This window comes from Ananas comosus, linkage group 6 (assembly GCF_001540865.1).
Source record: "Ananas comosus cultivar F153 linkage group 6, ASM154086v1, whole genome shotgun sequence".
In the NCBI taxonomy this organism is placed as follows: Eukaryota; Viridiplantae; Streptophyta; class Magnoliopsida; order Poales; family Bromeliaceae; genus Ananas; species Ananas comosus.
This window is the reverse complement of record NC_033626.1, coordinates 1297551-1319855: the sequence shown is the minus strand read 5'-3', so window position 1 is coordinate 1319855 and position 22305 is coordinate 1297551. Positions and strand designations below refer to the sequence as shown.

The window sequence follows — 22305 nt, the reverse complement described above, 5'->3', positions numbered from 1 at the left end:
ATATATATATATATATATATATATATATAGAGTTGAGCTGGAATGCTATCAGTAGCAAACGGGCTCCGTTGCCACCCATTTTTTTTCGATAATGGAGCCTCCAAATCGACGATCGGTACCGTTGAAAATGATCTATACCACTTGAAGTATCTAGAAATCAAATTTCATACTTTTCCGATATTGTTTTCTTGTCCATCAAGTGGGTGTAAAAATGAATGGCTGAAAATGAATATCCTCTAAAAAGTGATGATAGAAATTTTGTAATCATGATCGAGAGTATAGATCTTGTTCTAAATAGTTTAAAGAATTTTCTAACCAAAATTCAATTGATTTGAATAGCTTTACACCGTTAAACGAGAAAACCCCTCATATCAACCATTAAAATTACTAATTTTGAAACCCTTTGATCATTAGGTAAATGATGTCGAAAAGATTTGAAATTTAATTTCTAAATACTACAAGTGATATAGATCATGTTCAACGGTGCCGATCGTCGATTTGAAAGCTCTATCATCGAAAACAATGGGTGGCAACGGAGCCCGTTTGCTACCGATAGCATTCCAGCTCAACTCTATATGTATACACCTCTGTGTGTGTGTGTGGTGTGTGTGTGTGTATACATATATATATATATATATATATATATATATATGATCATGAATGTAACTAATTAGCTAGATACTTAAATATATGTGTGTGTGTTAAATGAACTATGAAAGTAACTAATTAGATTCAACCCTTTGTTTGCAAAATGGTTACAGAAAGGTGTGCTCCTCTATTCAGCCTTTATTTGCAGCTTGACTATTTATCTAAGTCTCTTTATGTAGTACCCTTGTTTATTTATTTATTTTTTAAAATTTTTTTAGTCGGTTGGTGATGCATGGGGGTGGCTTTGGATGCCACGTGCACCCCCTATGCATCCTTATCTTGTGGCCTACAGAGGGATAGTGGTGATTTGTAATTTCCCTCTCTCTCTAGTTGGAAGTGGAGAACTCGTGGAGGCTATAGTTGGAGATTGGAGCGACGTCAACTTCGCGCCTGCGAGCCGTTGGAGCGTGCGTGCGTCGTGGTAGTGCCGTTGGAGGCCGGGCGAGGGTGCATTTTCGTCGTTCTCGACGTCGCGCCGGTGCGTGGGTCGCTGTCGAGGTGGGTTACATCGGTTTTTACTCCTAAGTTCATATTCGTCAGCATGTATATTTTCGACTTTTGGATACTCTATTCTAGCTCGAATTCATGGATTATATTGTAGATTGCAAATCTGAATTTGGAGCATGTGGTAATAAATTAAGTAGGTTATACATGTTGGACTTGGAAATTGAATTAGGAGAAAACCTGCGANCAAAATATTCATCTGGATCCTACTACGCAAGAGATTACTTACCGCTGATAGACTGATACGCAGAGGGTGCCCGGTGAATGAGTACTGCATTTTCTATTCATTCTCACCTGAGAATTGCGATCACCTTTTCAAGGATTGCGTTTTTGTTAGATACCTCCAAATTAGCGTTGATGGATTGGGTGTCAGCGATTTAAGAACAGGGGACGTTAAGCAACTTGGGACCGACACTGCGGACTCCCCTAATGCTGAACAAAGATCGATAAGGTTCACACGGTTGGCGGCAATCTGGTGGGTAGTTTGGATGGAGCACAACAAGATCGTCTTCAACGAGGACACTCCGAACGCTACCCGTGCAATTGGACGGATAGCTGCGCTAACGAAGACTTGGACCGAGGCGATTGTCCCGTAACTGCTCTTTAATAGCTCAAGTCGGGCTTTTGTTTACATATCTATACTGCTTTTTATTATTTTTTTTGTTGTTTTGCCGGTTTCTGTAGGAGGCCTTAGCTGTCTCCATTATGTACGCTAAATTTATTTCGCTTAATGAATGAAGCAGGTAGCTTGCTACCTCTTTCTCAAAAAAAAAAGAGAAGAAAGTAACTAATTAGATTCAGCCCTTACATGGTGTGTGTGTGGTGTGTGTTTTGTTTTTACACTACTAACAAAACGACGGATGAATTTTGGGTTCTCTAATTTCCAATCATGCTAACTGTTGTCTTTGCTGCAGTAATGACTGCAAAAATGAGGGAAGAGTTTTGGATGTTTTAATTTCCAGGCAATCAACTCTTGGAATTCGTTATTTTCTCTAATTCTCCTGACTACTGTCTTTGAGGCTATGGTGATTGAAAAATAGAGGAATGAGTTTCGGATGGTCTAATTTATAGACAACCAACTCTTCCTATTCATTAAATCCTTCTCAGCCTATCCTTCTTATTCCATCTTATTTAACCAAACGCTATTTGTTTTATTTCCAGGAATAACCAAATTTTCGTCCAAACGCAAAATTGATCTAATCCCCACTTATGCCTCAATTTATATCTATTCCTGAAATAGTCACTTTTGGCTTATCCCCGAACCAAACGATACCTAAGGGTGGGTGTAATCTCCAATTGTGCTTGCTGTGTTAAATGAGAACAGGGTTTTGGATGGCCTAATTTATAGGCAACCAACTCTTCCTATTCATTGTATCCTCCTGAACCTATATTTTAAGGTTGGATGGAAATAATACCTGAGCCTCAGCTTATTTAGGTTTTTTGTTTTTGTTTTGTGTGTGTTAATTGTTGCTCTTTTATATCTATCTATTACTATATACTAAAGTCCGTGGAGTTAGGTTCATATATTGCCACGTGTCTTTCGATTATTTACGGTGCACCTGGTGCACCGTAGACCGTAGCGTTAGCGCGGGTACATCGCTAGTATATATATATATATATATATATACTAGTTGAGTGTACGTGCAACTGCACGTAACAATTATTTTAATTTATTTTAAATCAATAAATATTTGTAAATCATATTTATTCAAAAATTTATAAATATTTGTTAAATTTATATATTACATTTGAGCAGAAATTAATGTAAAAAAAAATATATTTTGAAATTAAATAGAAAAATAAAATCTGTTATCTTAAAAAGAAAAGATATTTTGAAATTCGAAAATTAATATAAAAAAGAAAAAATAAAATTCGTTATCTTTTATAGGATTTTCATACTAAAAATATCAAAAAAAAGATATTTTAAAAATAAATTGAAAAATATCTTTTATAGGATTTTCACACCCGTAATCTGTTATAGAAAACTTACTTTTAAAATTAAATAGATAATACCTAAAAAAGATATTTTAAAATAAAATAGAAAAATATAAGTAATCGGTTATAGAGAACATACGTATGCATTAGGGTTTCTATTTTTATTCTTATATTTAAATTTTTTTTTGTACGGAAAGAGAAAAATGGGCGCTAATTTTCCCGCCGAAATATGGGTCTGTCGACAGACCCAAATTTGAATATACGTGCTTTTATATAATAGTATAGATATAGAGAGAGAGAGAGAGAGAGAGATGCATGTGTGTGTGCGTGCGCATGTCTGAACTATTGAAACAGCTGATTAGATTTGACTCTTTTGTTTGCAAATTGCTACACAAAAATGTATTACTTCGTTGTCTATAACTCATTTTTTGATGAAACTAATACACTGGCAATGTCTTAGCTATATCTCCAAATTAATTTGCATTCTATACTTACTGGCTTTTGGGATCTGGACATCATACTAGGTAATTCAGCTATAAATTCTATTATTAGAATATTTTGAGAGAATGTAATTTTTTAAAATTTTTTCATGTGTTTTTTTTATGAACAGTTCTGAACAACTTGCTGAGGACTTATCTGAAATGCAACCTGCCAAAAGACATCGACTTGACCCAACTTGTCTTACGTAAATTAATTGTCGTATTTAATCACGTGCTGTTCATTTATACCAAAAAAACATATCTAATTATTATTCTTGTTGATTTGTAGGTTTGATGAAGCTCCTCAAGCAGATGAAGTCAGAAATGAAGAATTGCAGTTCTATTTATATAGTTCTATTTATAAATAGACACTTTGTTATCCACTAATCTAACTACTTTAAACATGTCTGCATGTAGTTAAATATAATTTAAAATTTTCTATTTATATACTTCTAATATTTGTTTTGTAAGCACTTTGTTATTCGCTTAACAAATTATTATATCAGTTCTGTTTAGATTTACTTTTTGATTTTTATTTTAATACAAGAAATTAGATACACTAACCATTATTTGGTTATCCGCCGCGAAGCGCGGGTTCTTTACTAGTAAATAAAAAAGGATGGAACTATGTGAATGAGGATAATATCTAATAAGGGCTTTTATTTATTTATTTTTTACTATGATTCAATTTTCAGATTTATTTTGAAATTACTAAAATACCGTTCTAAATTCAATCTATTAGGAAATTCTAGAAAAAATAGGAATATTTGAAGAAATCTTCAAAATCAATAAGAATATTTTGATCCTCTAGAAATAATACTATATTTTTAAAGTTTTGATGGGCATATTGAATATTATTCCTATCTAATATTTTCTATTTATTTCTAGATAATCAAAATATTTTTATTGATTTTTTGAAAAAAAAAAATTCAAATACTGCCTTTCTCTTTAGAATTTACTAATGGGATTTGGTTTTAGAAAGGTGAAATTTAAAAACTTTCAATAGTAGTAAGGGGCAAACAAGTGAAAGCCCCATTTGGATATAAGGATATATTATTGGTAAAAATGTATAAAACTTATCTGAACTATAAACTATTTTGATTTAACTATCCGACCTTTTAAAATTTTGATTGTAGTATCAAATCTTTCAATTGGTTTGATTTAAGTATTCTGATGGTTCTTAAGATACAAAATTTAAACTAATTGGTTATTTAATGAATTTATCGTTAGTTAAATTGTATGTAACCTAAATTCGTAAAAATAAACAGCGCATTCAAATTTTAAAGTTAAATAATCGCTATATGGCTCAAATGAAATAAAATAAAATAAAAAGCCACATAGTAAAATCAAAATTTTTAAAAAGTAGATAGTTAAATCCAAATGAGTAATAGTTGAGATAAGCTTTATACATTTTCACCTATATTATTCAGTATATAAGGTCTTATTCGATTCGATGATAATTTTCATTTATTTAGTATGAAAATATTCTTGTATAATTGAAAGAGGAAAATTTAACTTTCGCTCATTGAAAGGTCTTTTTTTTTTGAGAGAGAGAGAGAGAGATAGGTAGCACGTTACCCGCTTCGTTTATTTCATTTAAAAATAAATTTAGCAAGAAATGTGAATCAACTAGGATTCGAACTTGGGTCTCGGGTACCAACCACCAAGCTCTTTGCCACTTGCTCTAGGGCCGGTCGGTCTCATTGAAAGGTCTTGAACTTGGGTCGCAGGTACCAACCACAAAGCCCTTTGCCACTTGCTCTAGGAAGGGTCGGTCTCATTGAAAGGTCTTGCTATCCATAATTTGGTAGGACTGTGTTAGTTGCCCTTCCTTGTCTCCAAATGAAAGCGATTTGACTGTGTTTCAGGCGCAGATCGGTGAGGAAATTGTTCGATCAGAGTCTTTTTACACCGCGAAGCTCTAGTTTTGACAAGAACTCGAACCGATAGGTCGAGAATAGGCGACCCGAGACCTTCGATGATGGTCGGACCGAGAACGGTCGACCTCTCCGATCTGATTCTGATCTAGATCAAGCATTACTTACCCATTTTGATGAAATGGCCTACGAGATAAAATACTGCAAGCAGTAGAGGTAGGGATGTCAACAGGTCGGATTCGGGGCGGATTTCAAAAATCCAAACCCAAACCTGACTCCAAACCCGAAACTCAAACCTGAACCCGAACCCAAAAATCTGAACCCGAAACAAGTATTTCTCTTTTCAATATTTCAAAATATATTATATTAAATTTAAATTTTTAAAATATAAATTCAAATATAATATTAAATTTTCATATACATATTATGTATAATGTAAAATAAATTTCGATTCGGGTAGAGTTCGGGTTCGGATTGGGTACAGTCAAAATCTATATCCGTATCGATATCCGTCGAGTTTTTATTTCTTATATCCATATTCGAAACAATATTCATTTAGTATCGAATAAGTACGCTCTGTTCGGATCCGAATTTGGATAAAATTTTAGATATCCGTACCCATTGACATCCCTATTATTATACCATTTTCATCACTCCTACATCCATCCATCTCATAATTTCAATTCGAATGGTTCAATTTTTATAAAAAAAATATATATTTATATCTCAACATTGAATGATAGAGTTTAAATATAAAATGAAAAAGACAGTTGATAAATATATGTGTAAATAAATGTAAAGATACATGGAGCGCTTTTTTATTCGTCTGTAACTAATTTTTAAGTAAAATGACTTTCAATTGAACTGAAGTTCAGGTATAGAAAATTAATTTTTTATCGCCGTTTATTTGATAGTATGTCAATAGCTTTCGTATTATAATTATCTCACTTGTTTGTTTATTTTATCTAAAAATTTGACAGTAACATATACGAATACGAGAATGAAAAAAAGTTACAATAGTTGTTTTTTCCTTTATTTAATTACGGAGTTTTGAAAAAGTATAGTTTCGAACAAATTTAATTTACGACAAACTAAACAAACACAAGTAGGGATGTCAATACGTACGAATATCCAAAATTTTGCTCGAATCCTAACCTGAGTAGGACGGTTTTATCCAATAATAAACAAATATGATTTCTGATACGGGTATAAAGAATAAAAATCCAACAAATTCTAGTTGGTGTATGATTTTTATCTGTACCCAATCTGAACCCGAATGGATTTTACATTATTATATTGTTATAATATGAATGTTTCGATGTTATATTTTAATTTATGTTTTTAAATTTACATTTTAATATAACATATTTTGAAACAGGGTAAATACAAATGCTTGTGTTATGTTCTGGTCTTCGGGTTCAGTGTTTGGTTTTGAGATTTTGGTTAGGTTCTATTTTGGGTATGAATTTTCAAAATCCGGTGGATTTGGATTTGGATTCGAATTTCGTTATAGGGTTTGGGTTCGGATTTTTTATAAGCCACCACGAATCAAACCCACTGACACCCTTAAACACAAGCGGGTTTTTGCGAGTGAAAATAATTTTGCTCTCTTCACTTTTGACCAAACAAATACGGCTTCTTTGCAGGTAGTAATATATTCAGCGGTAATAATGTATTCATACAATTGAATACGACTTCTTGCAAAGGGATCAAATAGCAGATAAATTTCTATAAAACTTAAGTGATCAAAATCCTTCCGTCTGCAAATATATTTTTCTGTTATAAAAATATTGATAACCACGAGTAAAAGAACCGACCGTCCTTAGCGCAAGTGGCAAAGGGCTTGGTGGTTGGTACCTGAGGTCCCAAGGTCGAATTCTAGTTGATTTATATTTCCAGCTAAGTTTATTTCTAAATGAAATAAACGAAGCGGATAGCATACTACCTATCTCTCTCTCTCAAAAAAAAAAAAAAAACCACGAGTAAAAAATAAAATGACCTTTTTACCTCTTATAAATATAATTTGTATTCCAATGCTGACATCCATCATCTTTCTCTTCCCCCTCCTTTTTGCTCGCGGTGAAGGCGAGGCCCTCAACCGCGACGAAGGCGTGGTACGCCGTGCAGTCGGCAGTGAAGATGGGGGGAAGAGAGGAAGAAAGATAGGTCGGCGGTGAAGACGAGAGGATAGAGAGGAGGAAAGATAAATTTTTGAAGAGACAAAATTATAAAATAAAATAATCATTTCACGCACCTACCTTAAAAAAAGAATTAATTTCATACAGATTCCTACAAATATAATAAATGGTAAATATATTCCTACAAAATTTAATTTTTATATGTTGTCCATGCAAAAATTATGATATTTTTAAATATATATCCCTCTGGTTTATTTCCGTTAAAGAACTATTTATATTTTCAATTTTACTACCACAAATATATTCTTTTAAAAACTATAACATATAATATAAAGGGATTAAAATGTCAGAAACTAATTAGGGTTAAGTATTTAATCTATGATTAACTAAATTTTTTTAACGGATTCTAACGGTAGAGACATATTTGAAATATTAGGACTTTTGTAAAAACAACATATGAAAGTTGAACTTTGTAGGAATATATTTATCATTCACTATATTTGTAGAGATCTGTGTGAAATTAATTCTAAAAAAAATTAACAGTGGATTAAATAATAGAAACAAATATAAACGTATCAGAACTTCTGAAAGGTATATTTGCATAGAGATAATCCTAAATATAATTACTTAAGCTTCACATGAATTTATATATTATTCAACATCTTTATAGAAAGCCACTTGAAATTAAGCGCAATATATTTCATGCACAAATTTAAGGGAAAACTTTAAAAAACCCCCTGTGGTTTCGTCCTTTCTCACTTTAGTACCATGTGGTTTAAAACGTATCAATTTGCCCCCCTGTGGTTTCGTTTTTCTTTTTTTATTATCAATTTTATTATTATTTTTTTCTTAAATCAGTGACAAAGTTAAAATTAAAGGATACTAAAGTGAATATTCGATAAATATAGATGGTTATCTGAAGTTTTTTGTATATAATTTAACGAAATGTTAACGAAAAAGCTTCTGAAAAGATAAAAATGAAACCACAGGGGGGCAAATTGATACGTTTTAAACCACAGGGTAGTAAAGTGAGAATGCATGAAACCACAGGGGGGGTTTTTGAAGTTTTCCAAAATTTAAAGTTTGAGAACTAAAATAAAATTTGCTAGAAGTTAGGGACTTGTGGTGCAAATTGCCTCAATTTCCTTCACCTAGCGAATTAAAAATTTGAAGCAACCGAATCCAACCACATCCCTTAGTAGCGAATAAACAGTCAAAAAAAAAAAAAAAAAAAAAAACTTATGCGCGAATATTTTGGGGAAAAAGGGGAAATAAATTATAATCCACACCCAATTCCTTATTTTTATAATTTATTATCGATTTATTCTCTATAATAATATAATATAATAATAATCTCTTCTTTTTCGCCTATTAATCCTATTGCCTATCTCGCTCTCTCTCTTTGGGCTTTTTTTTTTTTTCCTTTTTTTTCTCCTTTTTTCTTTTTTTTTTATTCTCTTCCCTCCTTATATGAGGATTGGGGAAAAGGTGCGATTTTGATAGCGTTAGAGAGAGAGAGGAGGTTCCTTTAGGGTTTGGATCGTCCGGGCGATTAGATCGGTTTCAGGTACAAGCTTTTTTGGATCTAATTCTTCCTGTGTATTTGGTTTTTTTCTTTTCTATTTTGTTTATTTTATAGATTTGCTATGTAATCTAATGGTGCTGCGATGGATTTTGCTATGTATTCTTTTTATATTAATCTCAACATTTATCATCTATGTTTTGTATGGGGAAAAATTTAAAAAAGAGGAGTTTTTTGGGATCTGCACTAAATTGGGGTTTTTTTTTTCGGGGGGGGGGGGGGGGGGGGGGGTGTTATTATGGTGATGATGTTTCTGTAGGAACCCCTCAATTGACGAGATTCCTCGGTTTCTAATAGAGCTGTAGTGTAATTTATTCTATTTTACTACAATTTTAGTTTTGAATGCTATGAATATATTTGCAGTGTTTGTTATTCGCTTCAAACTTATTGAAAACTTTTTCGGGTATATTTGAATCTAGGCCTTTGTAATTAGTGTTTGTGTGCAAGTATTTTAACATATCAAATTGTAGACATCTCAAAACTAGGCGATTTGAAGCGTTATATACGTGTTGTATGTATACATTCTTGTATATGTTCTTCGCCACGCATGTGTCGTTGTAGTTGTTGATGTTGAGGGTTGTGTATGTTCTTATATATTTATAATTGTAAATGTAAATGTATCTGCATGAATATATATTATCATAAAAAGTATAGTTGTTTAACCCTTAATCAAGTGATGGTATAGTAACCTTCTAGTTTTCCTCTAGGAGTTTGTAAGGGCAGAGTTTACGATTTCAGATTAGAATTTGACGAAAAAAATTCATATTGTAAGTTTATTGTATTAGAGAATTGAATTTGATGCATTGAAATATTGATGTTCTAAGAGGGAAAAGTTGTAAATAAATGATTAACGATGAACAATTTACTCCATTCCTATCTTGAGACGAATTCTTATCGTAACTCTGTGTCAAGGGTTCTCATGGTAGCAGCATGAGCAGTGTTGGCCCTGCGTGCATTGCGTAACATGCTTCTTCGTGCAACTGGCACGAAAATGGCCTTAGCAGGTTGACATGAGGTTTTTCGCATTTTATTTTCACGTTTTCCTTGGAGTTGCATCTGACCCAAATGGTACCTTTCTCGAACGGTCCCAAAATATACCCTACTCATATTTTTGTCCACAAAATAACCCTCTTTGTCCATATAAGCACCAACTCGGTGCTTAGATGTCCTTTTGTTGTTGTTGTTGTTGTTTTTCTTTAAGAAATTATGGTAAGTGATCTATTGTCACAAATTATGTTCATTTTCCTAGGAAAGGGTTGCGTCCTATCTACGGATGTGAATACCCATGTACTCATTATCCTGCTCTTTACAGAAAGAAAATTGCTTCATGTATATACTTTCCGAATTTGGGCTTTCTATTTTAATTATCAGAAATGGCTGTTGGACAGATAAATTTTCGAAGGATCTATCGAAGCTCAAGAGAACAGCGAGCCTAATGCAAAGGCAAACGAATTCTATGGAATCTTGCCCTGAAGTTCTCGGCACGTTTCCTAGTCCTGAAGAATTACAGAATTTCCAGGACTATCTTGAGTCTTACGATGAGAATAATTTGTTGCATATGAACATTGCTAATGGAAGCATTCCAAATTTAATCGCCCAGAGCTCAAATGGAGCTAGTTCTAGAGGGCAGTCATCGTATCATGGAGGCCATGATGAAAATGAAATCGCGCTCTCAAAAATGGAAGAAGCAGCAAGCGCACAGTTGGCAGAATACATGAATCGAAATATTAGTAGCGGCCAAACTCACGAAGAGCTATTTTTATCACCAAGACCTAATTTGAATGACTACCCCCAGGATGTAGGAACAATTGGCGATTGCGCGGACTTTTATGATTTATATCCTCATCCTAACAGCCCAGTCTTATCAGATTCGGCACATTGTCCTTCTCCATTTGGTTCTATAAACTTCGGTGAAAGTTCCTCTGGGAGTTCAAGGGATGGCCGTCGCTTATCTTGCAAGAGGAAAAACATCGAGGGTTTCCAAGGACAGTCCTCCACAAGCGGAAGCGCAAGTTTCTTTCATCAAAACAAGAACGGTTTACATGATTCACCGTCGTCATCTTCTGCTAAATATAATCTTTCTGCTGGTTCAAGTTCAAATATACCAAACCCATTGGATTATCTAAGATTTACAAATGCTACTGAGGTGAAGTTCCCTTCGATCGAGCCTGCGCCAGAAAGAAATTGCGGCGTATGGATGAACTCTACCCAACTGAGTGAAACCTCTCATCCGCTTAATATGCGGGATTCTACTGCAAGGTCGCTGAATCAATCATCTTCACTTCCTATGCCATTTATTCAGCCAGGGGATCCGAGACCGGTAGTTACTAGTTCAACCTCGCAGAATCAATCATCTCCGGCTCCCATTTCCTTTACTCAGCCACGGGATTCGAGGCCAGTGGTTACCAGTTCAACCTCACCAAGTCCTCGTCTTGTACTTCCAGCGAATGGAGCTTCCACTTCGAGAGGTGGCGGTTCCTCAAGCTCTCTCACCTTAGAAGAGAGGATGATAAATTTTGCGGTACATAATTCTTTGGATTTTGCTAGGCTACACCGTCCAAGAATCCGGAATGTAGCTAATCGCGGTGTGATCATCGGGGGAAATGTTCCCTCTACATCACAAGCCGGAACGAATACGTTTGTTAGCCCACCAGTGGGACAACCCAGATTGGCTTCTCACCAAAATCTGCCCATACCATTTCCTCAGGGCATACCGCTGACTTTTCCCCAACCCATGTTTTCATCTGAATCTGGGGGTCAGAGTAGCAATATTCCTCAATCACATTCTGTTCGCGCTGTTAACTTACCGGAAATAGGTTCTTTGGCCGGTTATTATGCACCACATGTAAGGCAGCAAATTTTCTTGGACCGAGCTGACGGTGCTTCTGGTGTCACTCCAGAAAGGAGGAGGATATTACTGGAGGTATGTTTTTTAGTTATCTTTACACCCTTCACATAAGCTTTTCAGTAGTTTCATATATCGTTTAAGTGCGGTGTCTTCAAATAGAACTTTCATAGATTCACATATTTTCTCCAAGAATTTATTTGTTGTATGCTTGTATTTGTTCCTTGTTGATTGTTTGAACACGATACACGTATTTTATCGCAGTATGGTTGTTAGAAATTTAGCTATTACAATCTCATATGTTTTATTTCATGTGGTTAGAAGTAATGGTATGGTAAAGAGTAGTAGCAACATCCTGTTATTTCACTTTCTATAAGAAAATTCAAATTTTGATTGCCAAAAGAGTGATTTTCATGGCGATCTACTTTGTTGCACTTCTGTAGGAAGTGATTGATCATTTAGTTGCAAAATTTCACTATATATTTCAAATGCCAAAAGTGTGTTCGTAAACCATCTCTAGAAATTTTTTTATCCTTCCTGGACCAACTTAGTAATTTCTATGCTTTTTGCATCATTAGATCGGAAAAGGTAATTTATTGTCAATCGAAAAGATTAAATGATTTTGTCTTTACTAGTATCCGATTTAGTTTGCATCTTTCTTAACATTTGCTAGAGAGCAAGGAATTTGAGTTAGATGATCTTAATATGTCCATCACTAGGATCAATCTAGACAGAGAATATGCTTTTAACTTCATGCCCTTTTTTTCCTTTTTGGGTAGTGCTTATACTCTTTATTATTTTGCTAAATTCAGAATGCTTTCCCAGTCAGGCGCTCACGGGAAAACATACGAGTTGAGGTCAGTTCTTTTCTAATTTTATTATAATTCATCTCCAATTTCCATGCAACTATTTTTCTCACAGACCAATTAGGATCGATATATGCGCCACTGAAAGAAATGGTATATAGGTGTTTACGGTTGGTTGAGTCAATGAATTTAATCGAAGATCATGCTAAGACTTTTTAATGTTGGTAATTTTGGATTTTAGTTGCCTACATAGACGATAAAATTGCAAAACATCTTAAAAAGCAGGAAGAAAATTGGAAAACCAATAGCAACATGCGTTGTGCAAGATTTTGATACACGAAAGCGGTATGTGTGCATACTTCGTTCAGGTGTATAGTTAACTTAATTTTATTATTTATTAATCAGTGTAAGGGCAAAAAATGATAAAGAAAATGGCATAAGTTATTCTTTTACAGGTTATTTTGGTCGCTGACTGACCATATGAAACTGTGGTCTCTTTTTACTGTTTCTAGCTAAAACCGAGATGTTATAGTCTCGCTCCCTAGTTTCTGGGCAGATTGGTCGAATCATTAAGAACATAGAGCTCAACCATTGATCAGGATGAGGGACAGGTCATTGGCGACCAGATTCATCTTTCAACATAATCGTCACAGGAGTTTTTTTTTTTTTTTTTTTTTGGCAAAAGTAAATACTTGGGGCGAGAAATAAGCGAGACCATGAATTTTAGCTCCTAGTAGTTCACTACCAAACTCAAAAGTTAAAAAGAAAAACTACCTGAATAATTTGTGTTATAATCAACCGCGTACCTCCTAATTTGTGTTATGAGTTTACGGACATTTGAGTCATTTCTCTTTCATGTTACAGTAGATGATTCAGATACTTCTTTTTTAATGGAGTTCGACAGTGATCTACTTCTTTTCTACATGAAAGAAGGACACGACTCGGAAGCACAGCCAACCCACTTTTCTACAAATAAGAGCTGCTGCCCTTAGTCCTTGAGAAAATTCCAGCAGCCCTTCTTGAAATTTCTTGATCAAATAGATATCTAGGCTCAACTTTTCTCATGTAGAATGGATTAAAGGAATTTTGCGACGGACTTTAAACCCTAATGTTGAATATGATTAAAAACATCATTTTTTGGGAGTTTAAGCTTTGGGAAAATAATTGTTGTTTCATATTATTTAATATGGTATCATAGCAGGAAATTCTAAGTTCGAATCCTACCGGGCTCCTTGTATTATTAATTTCCTTTCATTTAATTCAATTCCACGTTTGGGCCTATCAGAATATCCGGAGCCTGGACATCAGGGGGAATGTTGAATATGCATATTAAAAGCATCATTTTCTTGTAGCTTAAATTTTTTGGAGAACAATGATTGTTTCATATTATTTAATACCTAATTTTGAAGGAGCTCCTAAAAATCTATCCGTCTTCGGAGATAACCAGTTAAAAGTTTGAGAATGTAACCACTGCTAGAATCATTGTAAAATACAAGAAATTGCACAACACGACCCTTTGCAGCACATTGCAACTAGAAATTACATGACTTGAATGTAACATAAATGCACACTTGTCGATTTGAAGAATGCAATTTATAATTTTTTTTTCTTTCAATTTTATGGTTGTAGTGCTTAATTACATCAAATCAAAACCGAAGCAATTTGTTATGGTTCCATTGTACATAATAATACATAAATCTAATACTCCGAACCGGGTGGATTCGGGAGTGGAAGGGGTTCCCCACCTCCCTCCCCGTTTCTTTGGTGGGTTAGGGCGTATTCCGGGCGGGTTGATTTTTACCCCTTTTTTTTCCCCCACTTCCTGCTCCATCCGGGGCAGGTTGTAGCGGAAGCAAATTTTTGACAGATTGGGATAAAGATCAAATGGAGAAAGGGGTTCCCTGCCTCCCGATCCATTTTCTTAGCGGATTGGAGCGGGTTATTTTTTTCTTTATTTTTGACCCCCATTTACCTCCCTATTTGAGGTGAATCAAGGCGGGAGCTCCACCAACCCGAAATCCATTTGCATCCCTAAGTCCAAGACATTCTTTCGTCGATAGACTTTCTCTGAAGTTTAGTAATACATCAACCTTCATTAACAGCATCTCTCATTCATAACGGAGCTGTTAATTACATCTTATGGGTTATTATCATCATTTGATTTTTTTTCTTTTTCTTTTTCCCAATGATTTGCATAATTGTAACTCTTTAATTCGTCTTTATCTTGACCAGCGTCATTATAGGGGTGTGGATGTGCACGATAGGCACCGAGACATGCGGCTCGATGTAGACAACATGTCCTACGAGGTTAGTATCATCACTTCATAGCACATCATTCCTCAGATTTAAAGGCCTGTTAAGCCAACATTGTCTATGCTGCAGGAATTATTGGCATTAGGAGAACGCATAGGAAACGTCAATACTGGATTGAGCGACCATATGGTAATGAAGCATCTAAGGCGGCGGAAATATTCATCGGCGACTGCAAAAGAATCGGCAGTTGATGAACCATGCTGTATTTGCCGGGTAGAAACTATTCCTTATGGTTCATTCGCTTCCTCAGAAATTGTTCCTGAAAATAGCTTCTTTTTTTTTTCCTTAGTTTCAGATTTTTTATGAAGATTTTCCTTTTCCATTTTGGATAAATACTAAGGAAAACAAAAACTAAAACAACATATCCTTAGTCACTAAATTTTCTCAGCCAACGGACCAACACAAGAACAAAAAACAATCTAATTTCGTACAAAACAAGCTCATGAGTACATTACATTTTATATTCTGTATCTTGGTTTTTTTTCTCAGGAAGAGTATGTTGATGGGGAGGACCTCGGATTGCTTGATTGCGGGCACGACTTCCACACTGCGTGCATCAAACAATGGCTAATGGTGAAAAACTTGTGCCCTATTTGCAAGAACACCGCTCTAGCGACATAAGTAGAATCGGACGGTACTTTTTTTATTTTTTATTTTTAACTCTCTTATTCGACTAATATAAAACCATAAGCTTCATAAGTTACTTCCATGTTCCTTGGATTATCAAGCAAGGATGTTGGTTTTAAAAAAAAAAAAAAAATCGATTTTGCCGCCTATCTTAATCTGACGGCTGTGGTTTCTTTTGGTAAATAAATCACCTACAGATTATGTATTTACTTCTTCAGTCAAGTTACAATTGGTATTAATTATGGCAAAATTTGCATTTTTACTGCATTCTTTCTCCATGGTTTTGTTGTGATTTCCTCTAATATGTTTACTACCGAGTTAGTAGATGAAAGTGTAGTACTATTGTTTTGTATAACACTGTTTATTTAGATTGTTTGTTTAGGGTTAAATTACATGTGAAAAAGGAGTATATCTCTTAGCTTCACATTGGCTAATTTTATGTGTGTAAATGATATAAAATACCACTTTAAAATGAGCACTATATTATTAGTTTATGAGTAGGATGAGCTTTTGGCATAAATATTTAGTTAAATTATGAAAAAGTCCCATGCACTTTAGCCCTTGTCCTAATTACCTTGTTGCATTAAAAATTGCATCAATTATCCTCTTGCGCTTTGCGTTTTGCCATTATCTCAAATAGGTCCAGTTATTTGGATGTTTGTAAGAACAAAGATTGCAAATAAAATTACTTATAAATAATGCAATAAAATTATATAAATTGAGTAAAATTGCTCAATAAACTATCAATTCTGATAGTATTTGCAAAATAGGATATATCTTTTATCTGATTTTTTTTCTTATTTATTTTTTAAGTTGCAAATAAATAGATGTTGAGGTGTGGAATAACATGATATTCCTACTCGTTTTAGTAAAATTCGCAACCTAATTTGTCAATTTTCTAAAATTTTGAATCTATTTGAGATGATGGCAAATTGCAGGCCTGAGTTATGGCTTAAGTGCATGGTTTTTTTTTTTTTTTTTTTTTTTTTTTATATATAATTTAGCCTAAATATTTTCTGAGGATTCTGAACAGAACATGGAATTCTTTTGCACTGTACTAAGCTTACCACTATTATTTTACCATATCCTAAAACCACCATACTGGTCTTTTTTTTCTTTTGAACCTTTTGTGTGTGTATGTGTGATCTAGTTATCATTACAATAAGGTTTTATGGTCTCCTTGAGCAGTGCTATGAATCTTATGATTTGTGTTTTTGTTTCACCACACCACAAATTCTCTGAGCCAATGAGTTGAATTGAGTCATTTATTTAAGGGATAACTTCAAAACCCCCCGTGGTTTCGCACTTTTTCACATTACTACCCTATGGTTTAAACTGTATCAATTTGCTCCCTGTGGTTTCGTTTTTTTCTATTTATTATCAATTTTATTTTATTTTATTTTTTTCTTAAATCAATGACAAAGTTAAAATTAAAGGATACTAAAGTAAATATTTGATAAATTTAGGTGTGTATCTGAAATTTTTTGTATATAATTTAACGAAATATTAAGAAAAAAGTTGTCGAAAAGATAAAAATAAAACTAGAGGGGGACAAATTGATACACTTTAAACCACAGGGTACTTAAGTGAGAAAGTGCGAAATCATAGAGGGGTTTTTTGAAGTTTTTCCTTTATTTAATCTGAGTCTTTCCAGATCCTTGTTTCAAACATAACTAAGGTTTCCAGATTTCCAGAGTTTCTGTTGTGGTGGAAAGTAAAAAAAAGAGATTCCATGACTTAAAAAGGAAAAGAAAACTCCATTTTAATTCTTTTGATTCTGTTGCAATTCCTTAAAAAAAAAAAAATCCTCGTATACTTTCACATTATCTCTGGTGACGAGGTATTCGAATCGATGGTTAGCACCATTAAATATGATCTAGATTATTTAGACTTTACATAAAGTAAGTTTTACGTTTTACGACGGTATTTATTTTGTCGTATTTATTTTGTCATCTATCGGTCTCAAATTTACCTTTTATTGGCTATTCAAAGTTGTCAACCTTGGAACCACTTAGATACTAGATAAGTGATATCGAAAATTTATAAAATTCGAGTTCTAGAGTGTTCAAATAAAGTAAATCACGTGAAACGGTGTCGATCATTGATTCAAATGCTAACCTCTTTACTTTTGGTAGGTTATGAAAGGAAAAAAAAACTAATGACTTTTTTTTATTATTTTTCTTTTTTTTTTGAAAAAATAGCCACTTCACTAGAAGAAAATAGTATGTAAACTCCTGCCACAGGCTCTTCATTTTTATTTATTTATTTATTATTACATTATAGTGGTGATAGGGTGGGAGAGAGTAACAATAAATTATTTGTGAAAATGAATGTGTTCTCAAACAAGTCACATTGCACCACTATTGCAATTTTTTATCACAGTTTTGAGTTTGATTCTTAACTCTTAAAGCATGCTTGTTCGCCGGTCGCATCGTACATCTATCTGCCCTCCATCCTATCTTTTACTGTCGATCCAAACTCTTCACAAAGCCCTAGTACACTGAATGATTGACGTATAAGACGAAATGGCGAGCACCAGACTGAAACTCCGTTATCGTTTTATTCGATCCTGCGACAGAGAGTGAGGCCGTCGTTGATCGTGAGGTGGCAGATCTCGACACGGGGATCGGCGGCGAGCGCCGCGTTGAGCTCCCGCACGTAGCCGCGGTAGTGGCGCAGCGGCTTCTCCATCGGCGCGTCCTCCGGCATCGCCACAGCCCCCTTCCACAGCGTGTTGTCGTAGCCGATCACGCCGCCGGGCCTCACCAGCTTCAGCGCCCTCTCATGGTAGTTGAGGTAGTTGTCCTTGTCCGCGTCGATGAAGATGAAGTCGAACGAACCGTGCGCCTTCTCCTGATCCAGTTCAGATCCATATGCGGCAGAACGAAAGTTTATTAGGAACTCTCATAACCGTGAGACCACATAATCTGCCATTCATGCTGCTTTAAGATTCAAGATTTTCACTAGTAGTGTAAATCTTAAAACAATATGAGCGGCACATGAAACCTTAGCACGGATCTTAACCCGACCCGAACTCATACATAGGCACGGAGCTAAACCCGGACCCGAACGGATCAAATTAACCCGGCCCGAAATCAGGTCACACTTGTTGAAATCCTCATAGTGGGAATGATCTTACATCTGCCACCAGCTGATCAAGCATGGGCAAAGCCCGGCCCTCGCGGAAGTCGATCTTGTGCGCCACTCCGGCCTTCTCAATCGCCGGCAGGCCCATCTCGTAGTAGTCCCGCTTTATATCTATCGCCAGTATCTGCACAAATGAACTTAAATAAGATGCGAAACTAGAATACTATTGATATATAGTACAGAAATAGTATTTACTATCTATTTAGACTAGGATTTACTATTTGGTGGTAATACTATTATGAAACGAAGAACTGAAAAGTTGACGATAACCACTGTTTATCAGCTATCGATAGTATTCTAGCTGCACTACTCAAAGAAGATCAATCATCGATTATAAAGATTGTTTCTAAACTATTTTCTATCAGATTAATGTCTTTAGTATAGAACAAAATGAAGTAAGTACCTTGCCGTCATCGGGTAGGGCGAGGGCGGTGGCGAGGAGCGAGTAGCCAGTGTACACTCCGATCTCCAACGTATTCTTCGCGCCAATCAGCTTCACTAGCATGGCTAAGAACTGCCCCTCGTCCGGGGTGGTCGACATGACCTTCCTGATCATCGACCGTGATCTTGCTCAGAATAATCTCTTATTTATTTTTTAAAAATTACAAATAAACTCCGCTAGCGAGGATGAACTACCATGGGTGTTCGCTGGTGATCTCGCGAAGCTCCTTCAGGCACTCGTGCTCTCGCGGGTACACGCTCGTCTCCAGCAAGTACTGTAATTGTCGTCGGAACAGACCAAATATCAAGAAGAACAATCAAGTCTTAAAGGAAAGAGTACTACTATACGAGTAGCTTCAAATATTGTCTTTATATACTGTTGATGCTGCGACATACCAATATGTCAAGTTTGAATTGGCTTATATTTAAGTCCAGTTATCAGTTTGATTTAGTTTACTTGTCATCCAATATGGCACTCGGTGTCACATACTTTTTTAGTATTAGATCTTGATTTTCTCGTTAGCCCAATCGCAAATACAGTCCACATCACTGGGCGATGTGATACCTACCTTCCATTTTCGGCTGATGAACCGATACTGATATTAACTGTAGTGACCTAGCCGACTAGCACTAGTAATTCATTGGGTCCAAACAATCGGCCAGAAAAGCTTAAGTCCAGTCATTAGTTTTAATGTATCCGTCATATATGAACTTCTCGTATTCTCCTACATTATCCAATATAAGATTCTTGTGATGTCATATAATCCCCTTGTTTCAGGTCCCAATATTTTCGTCAGACCAATCACAGATATAGCCCACCTCACATTTTCGGTTAGTGAACCAGTTCTGATACTAATTGTGACGACCAGGCCTAGCTAGTAGCACCAAGAACTCGTTAGGTCCAAACAATTGGCTCAAAATGTTTAAGTTCAGTTGTTAATTAGTTCTAATTTATCCGCCACACATAAGCTCCTAACACTCTTTCATATTATCCTATATGAATCGGACGAAAACTTGAACTACACACATATATCAAGTTAAAAATAAAAAAGGTAAAGCAAAGAGAGATATAAACTAGTGCTTTTGTGGCTACACCTCCCAATTTGTCAGATATACTGCAAAAATGGCAAGGATCTGTACGAAATACCATTCTGGCACAATATGAGACGGGATGGGCATCAGATTAGCACGCATAAAATTGTCGTAATGCGGGACTATTAGGGTGTCATATATATACAGTGTAAATTATGCACAAGAACAGATACATGAATACCCATGAGACGACGCAAAGTATTTTTTGTAAAGAAAAGTAAGGGTGGAGAGAGAGAAGAGACATGATAGAGGGCTTCACTATAGAGAAGAGTTACTCTCCCAGTTGGCTCCATGCCCTCCTTGCTTCCCACAGCTAGGGTTTTGTTTGATATAAAATTTATGGAGATGTAATGTAAAGTGTGGCTATACTGACATATGTATATATAAATACATATATATATAGAATACAAAAGGGGAGGCCTCCTAGTGAGAATGCATTAATAAATGAACCTACTTCAGCAAGGGGTAGAGTTATATATATATAAATATAGAGAGAGAGAGAGAGCAAGGCTGGTATACTATCGATAACACGGAGGCCTCCGTGCTACCGAGTTGTTTTCAATGATACAGCTTTCAAATCGACGATCGGCTCCGTTAGAATTGATCTACACTATTAAAAGTATTTAAAAACTAAATTTCATAATTTTTCGACATCATTTGGCTAGTGATCAAAAGGTCTCAAAATTGACAATTTTAATGGTAGATGTGATGCGTTTGTGAATTTAACGGTGTAAAACAATCCAAATCTGATGAAATTTTTATAGAAATTTTTTTTTACTATTTAGAGTAAGATCAGTGCTTCTGATCTTAAATTCAAGTCTTTCATCATCATTTTTTATGAAATTTTTATTTTCAGTCATTCATTTTTAGACTACTCGTTTGATAGGTAAATGATACCGAAAAATTAGAAAATTTAGTTTTCAAATACTTTCAATAGTATAGATCAAGTCTAACGGAGCCGGTCGTCGATTTAAAAGCCGCATCATTAAAAATAACTTAGTAGTATGGAGGCTTCCGTGCTACCGATAATATACCAGCCTAACACACACACACTCTCTCTCTCTCTCTCTCTCTCTCTCTCTCTCTCTCTCTCTCTCTCTCTATATATATATATATATATATATATATATATATATATAATGTTCAGTAACTAACTACCTAAATTAGGTGAGTTTCCTACCTTCATTTATTTCTCAAAATCCTTATTTATGGAGGCATAAAATTTAAAATCCAATCCAAAAAATATGTCCTATGGCATTAAAAAAATTCCGTATATTAAAAATTATAAATTATGAACATAGATTTACAATAACTTTTTTTTTTATCGTCGATTCTTAAAACTTATTTAATACTTGAGCATTTCAGCCTCTTTAAATTTTATAGGTCATATATATTAAATTAGATTTTAATTTTAATATTGTTCGGTACATATTAGGTGCAGCGTATAAAGAGTATTTGACTAGTTTGCACGTGAAGTAGCCAATAATTTCTCAACTCTAGGTTAGGTGGAAATAGACCACAACCTTTGCACGTGAAGTAGCCAATAATTTCTCAACTATAGGTTAGGTGGGAACATAGTTAGTTAATTGGGATTCCACAAAAATTCGGTACAGATATAATTTGGATAAAATTCCTCTTCTAATTATTAAATTCATTGAAAAATATGACTAAAAAACGGATTCGGTTATTATTCGGATACGTGATTTATACGGGTATTATACGTTTATCAATTAAAAATTCAGGATCAAAAATTCGGCTATATAATAAATATATAATAATTAATATACTATATATTATTATTATTATTATTATTATTATTTATAAATTAAATATATTTAAAATTATAATAAATATATATTAATAATATCATT

General features: G+C 34.6%; 2 protein-coding genes across 3 annotated transcripts; one reads left to right on the top strand and one right to left on the bottom strand.

The window, feature by feature from the left end:
- LOC109711738 (probable E3 ubiquitin-protein ligase HIP1) lies at window positions 8998–16021 on the top strand. Of its 2 annotated transcripts, none has more exons than XM_020234933.1 (6): window positions 8998–9148; window positions 10552–12086; window positions 12821–12865; window positions 15047–15121; window positions 15197–15340; window positions 15617–16021. In XM_020234933.1, exons 2-6 carry the CDS (start codon window positions 10599–10601, stop codon window positions 15746–15748), a joined length of 1884 nt encoding a protein of 627 aa, XP_020090522.1. In that variant the 5' UTR covers window positions 8998–9148; window positions 10552–10598; the 3' UTR covers window positions 15749–16021. The 2 variants fall into 2 exon arrangements, with proteins under 2 accessions (XP_020090522.1, XP_020090521.1); XM_020234932.1 differs by having other exon boundaries at window positions 9004–9148; window positions 10535–12086; window positions 15617–15758.
- Window positions 18072–20841, bottom strand: LOC109711335 (caffeoyl-CoA O-methyltransferase 1-like). Its single transcript, XM_020234329.1, has 5 exons — window positions 20677–20841; window positions 19538–19617; window positions 19305–19449; window positions 18894–19025; window positions 18072–18607 (listed from the first exon to the last, which is right to left on the bottom strand). The coding sequence occupies exons 1-5, from the start codon at window positions 20725–20727 to the stop codon at window positions 18314–18316; spliced, it is 702 nt and encodes a 233-aa protein (XP_020089918.1). The 5' UTR covers window positions 20728–20841; the 3' UTR covers window positions 18072–18313.

Bases quoted from the DNA above. Each gene is read 5' to 3' on its own strand.
- LOC109711738 (XM_020234933.1), top strand. From the start codon at position 10,599: ATGCAAAGGCAAACGAATTCTATGGAATCTTGCCCTGAAGTTCTCGGC. The intron at 12,087-12,820 runs GTATGTTTTTTA...TGCTAAATTCAG, and splicing joins GGAGGAGGATATTACTGGAG to AATGCTTTCCCAGTCAGGCG. The intron at 15,122-15,196 runs GTTAGTATCATC...TCTATGCTGCAG, and splicing joins TAGACAACATGTCCTACGAG to GAATTATTGGCATTAGGAGA.
- LOC109711335 (XM_020234329.1), bottom strand. From the start codon at position 20,727: ATGGAGCCAACTGGGAGAGTAACTCTTCTCTATAGTGAAGCCCTCTAT. The intron at 19,618-20,676 runs GTCTCTTCTCTC...CGACAATTACAG, and splicing joins ATAGTGAAGCCCTCTATCAT to TACTTGCTGGAGACGAGCGT. The intron at 19,026-19,304 runs GTACTTACTTCA...TCATTTGTGCAG, and splicing joins CCCTACCCGATGACGGCAAG to ATACTGGCGATAGATATAAA.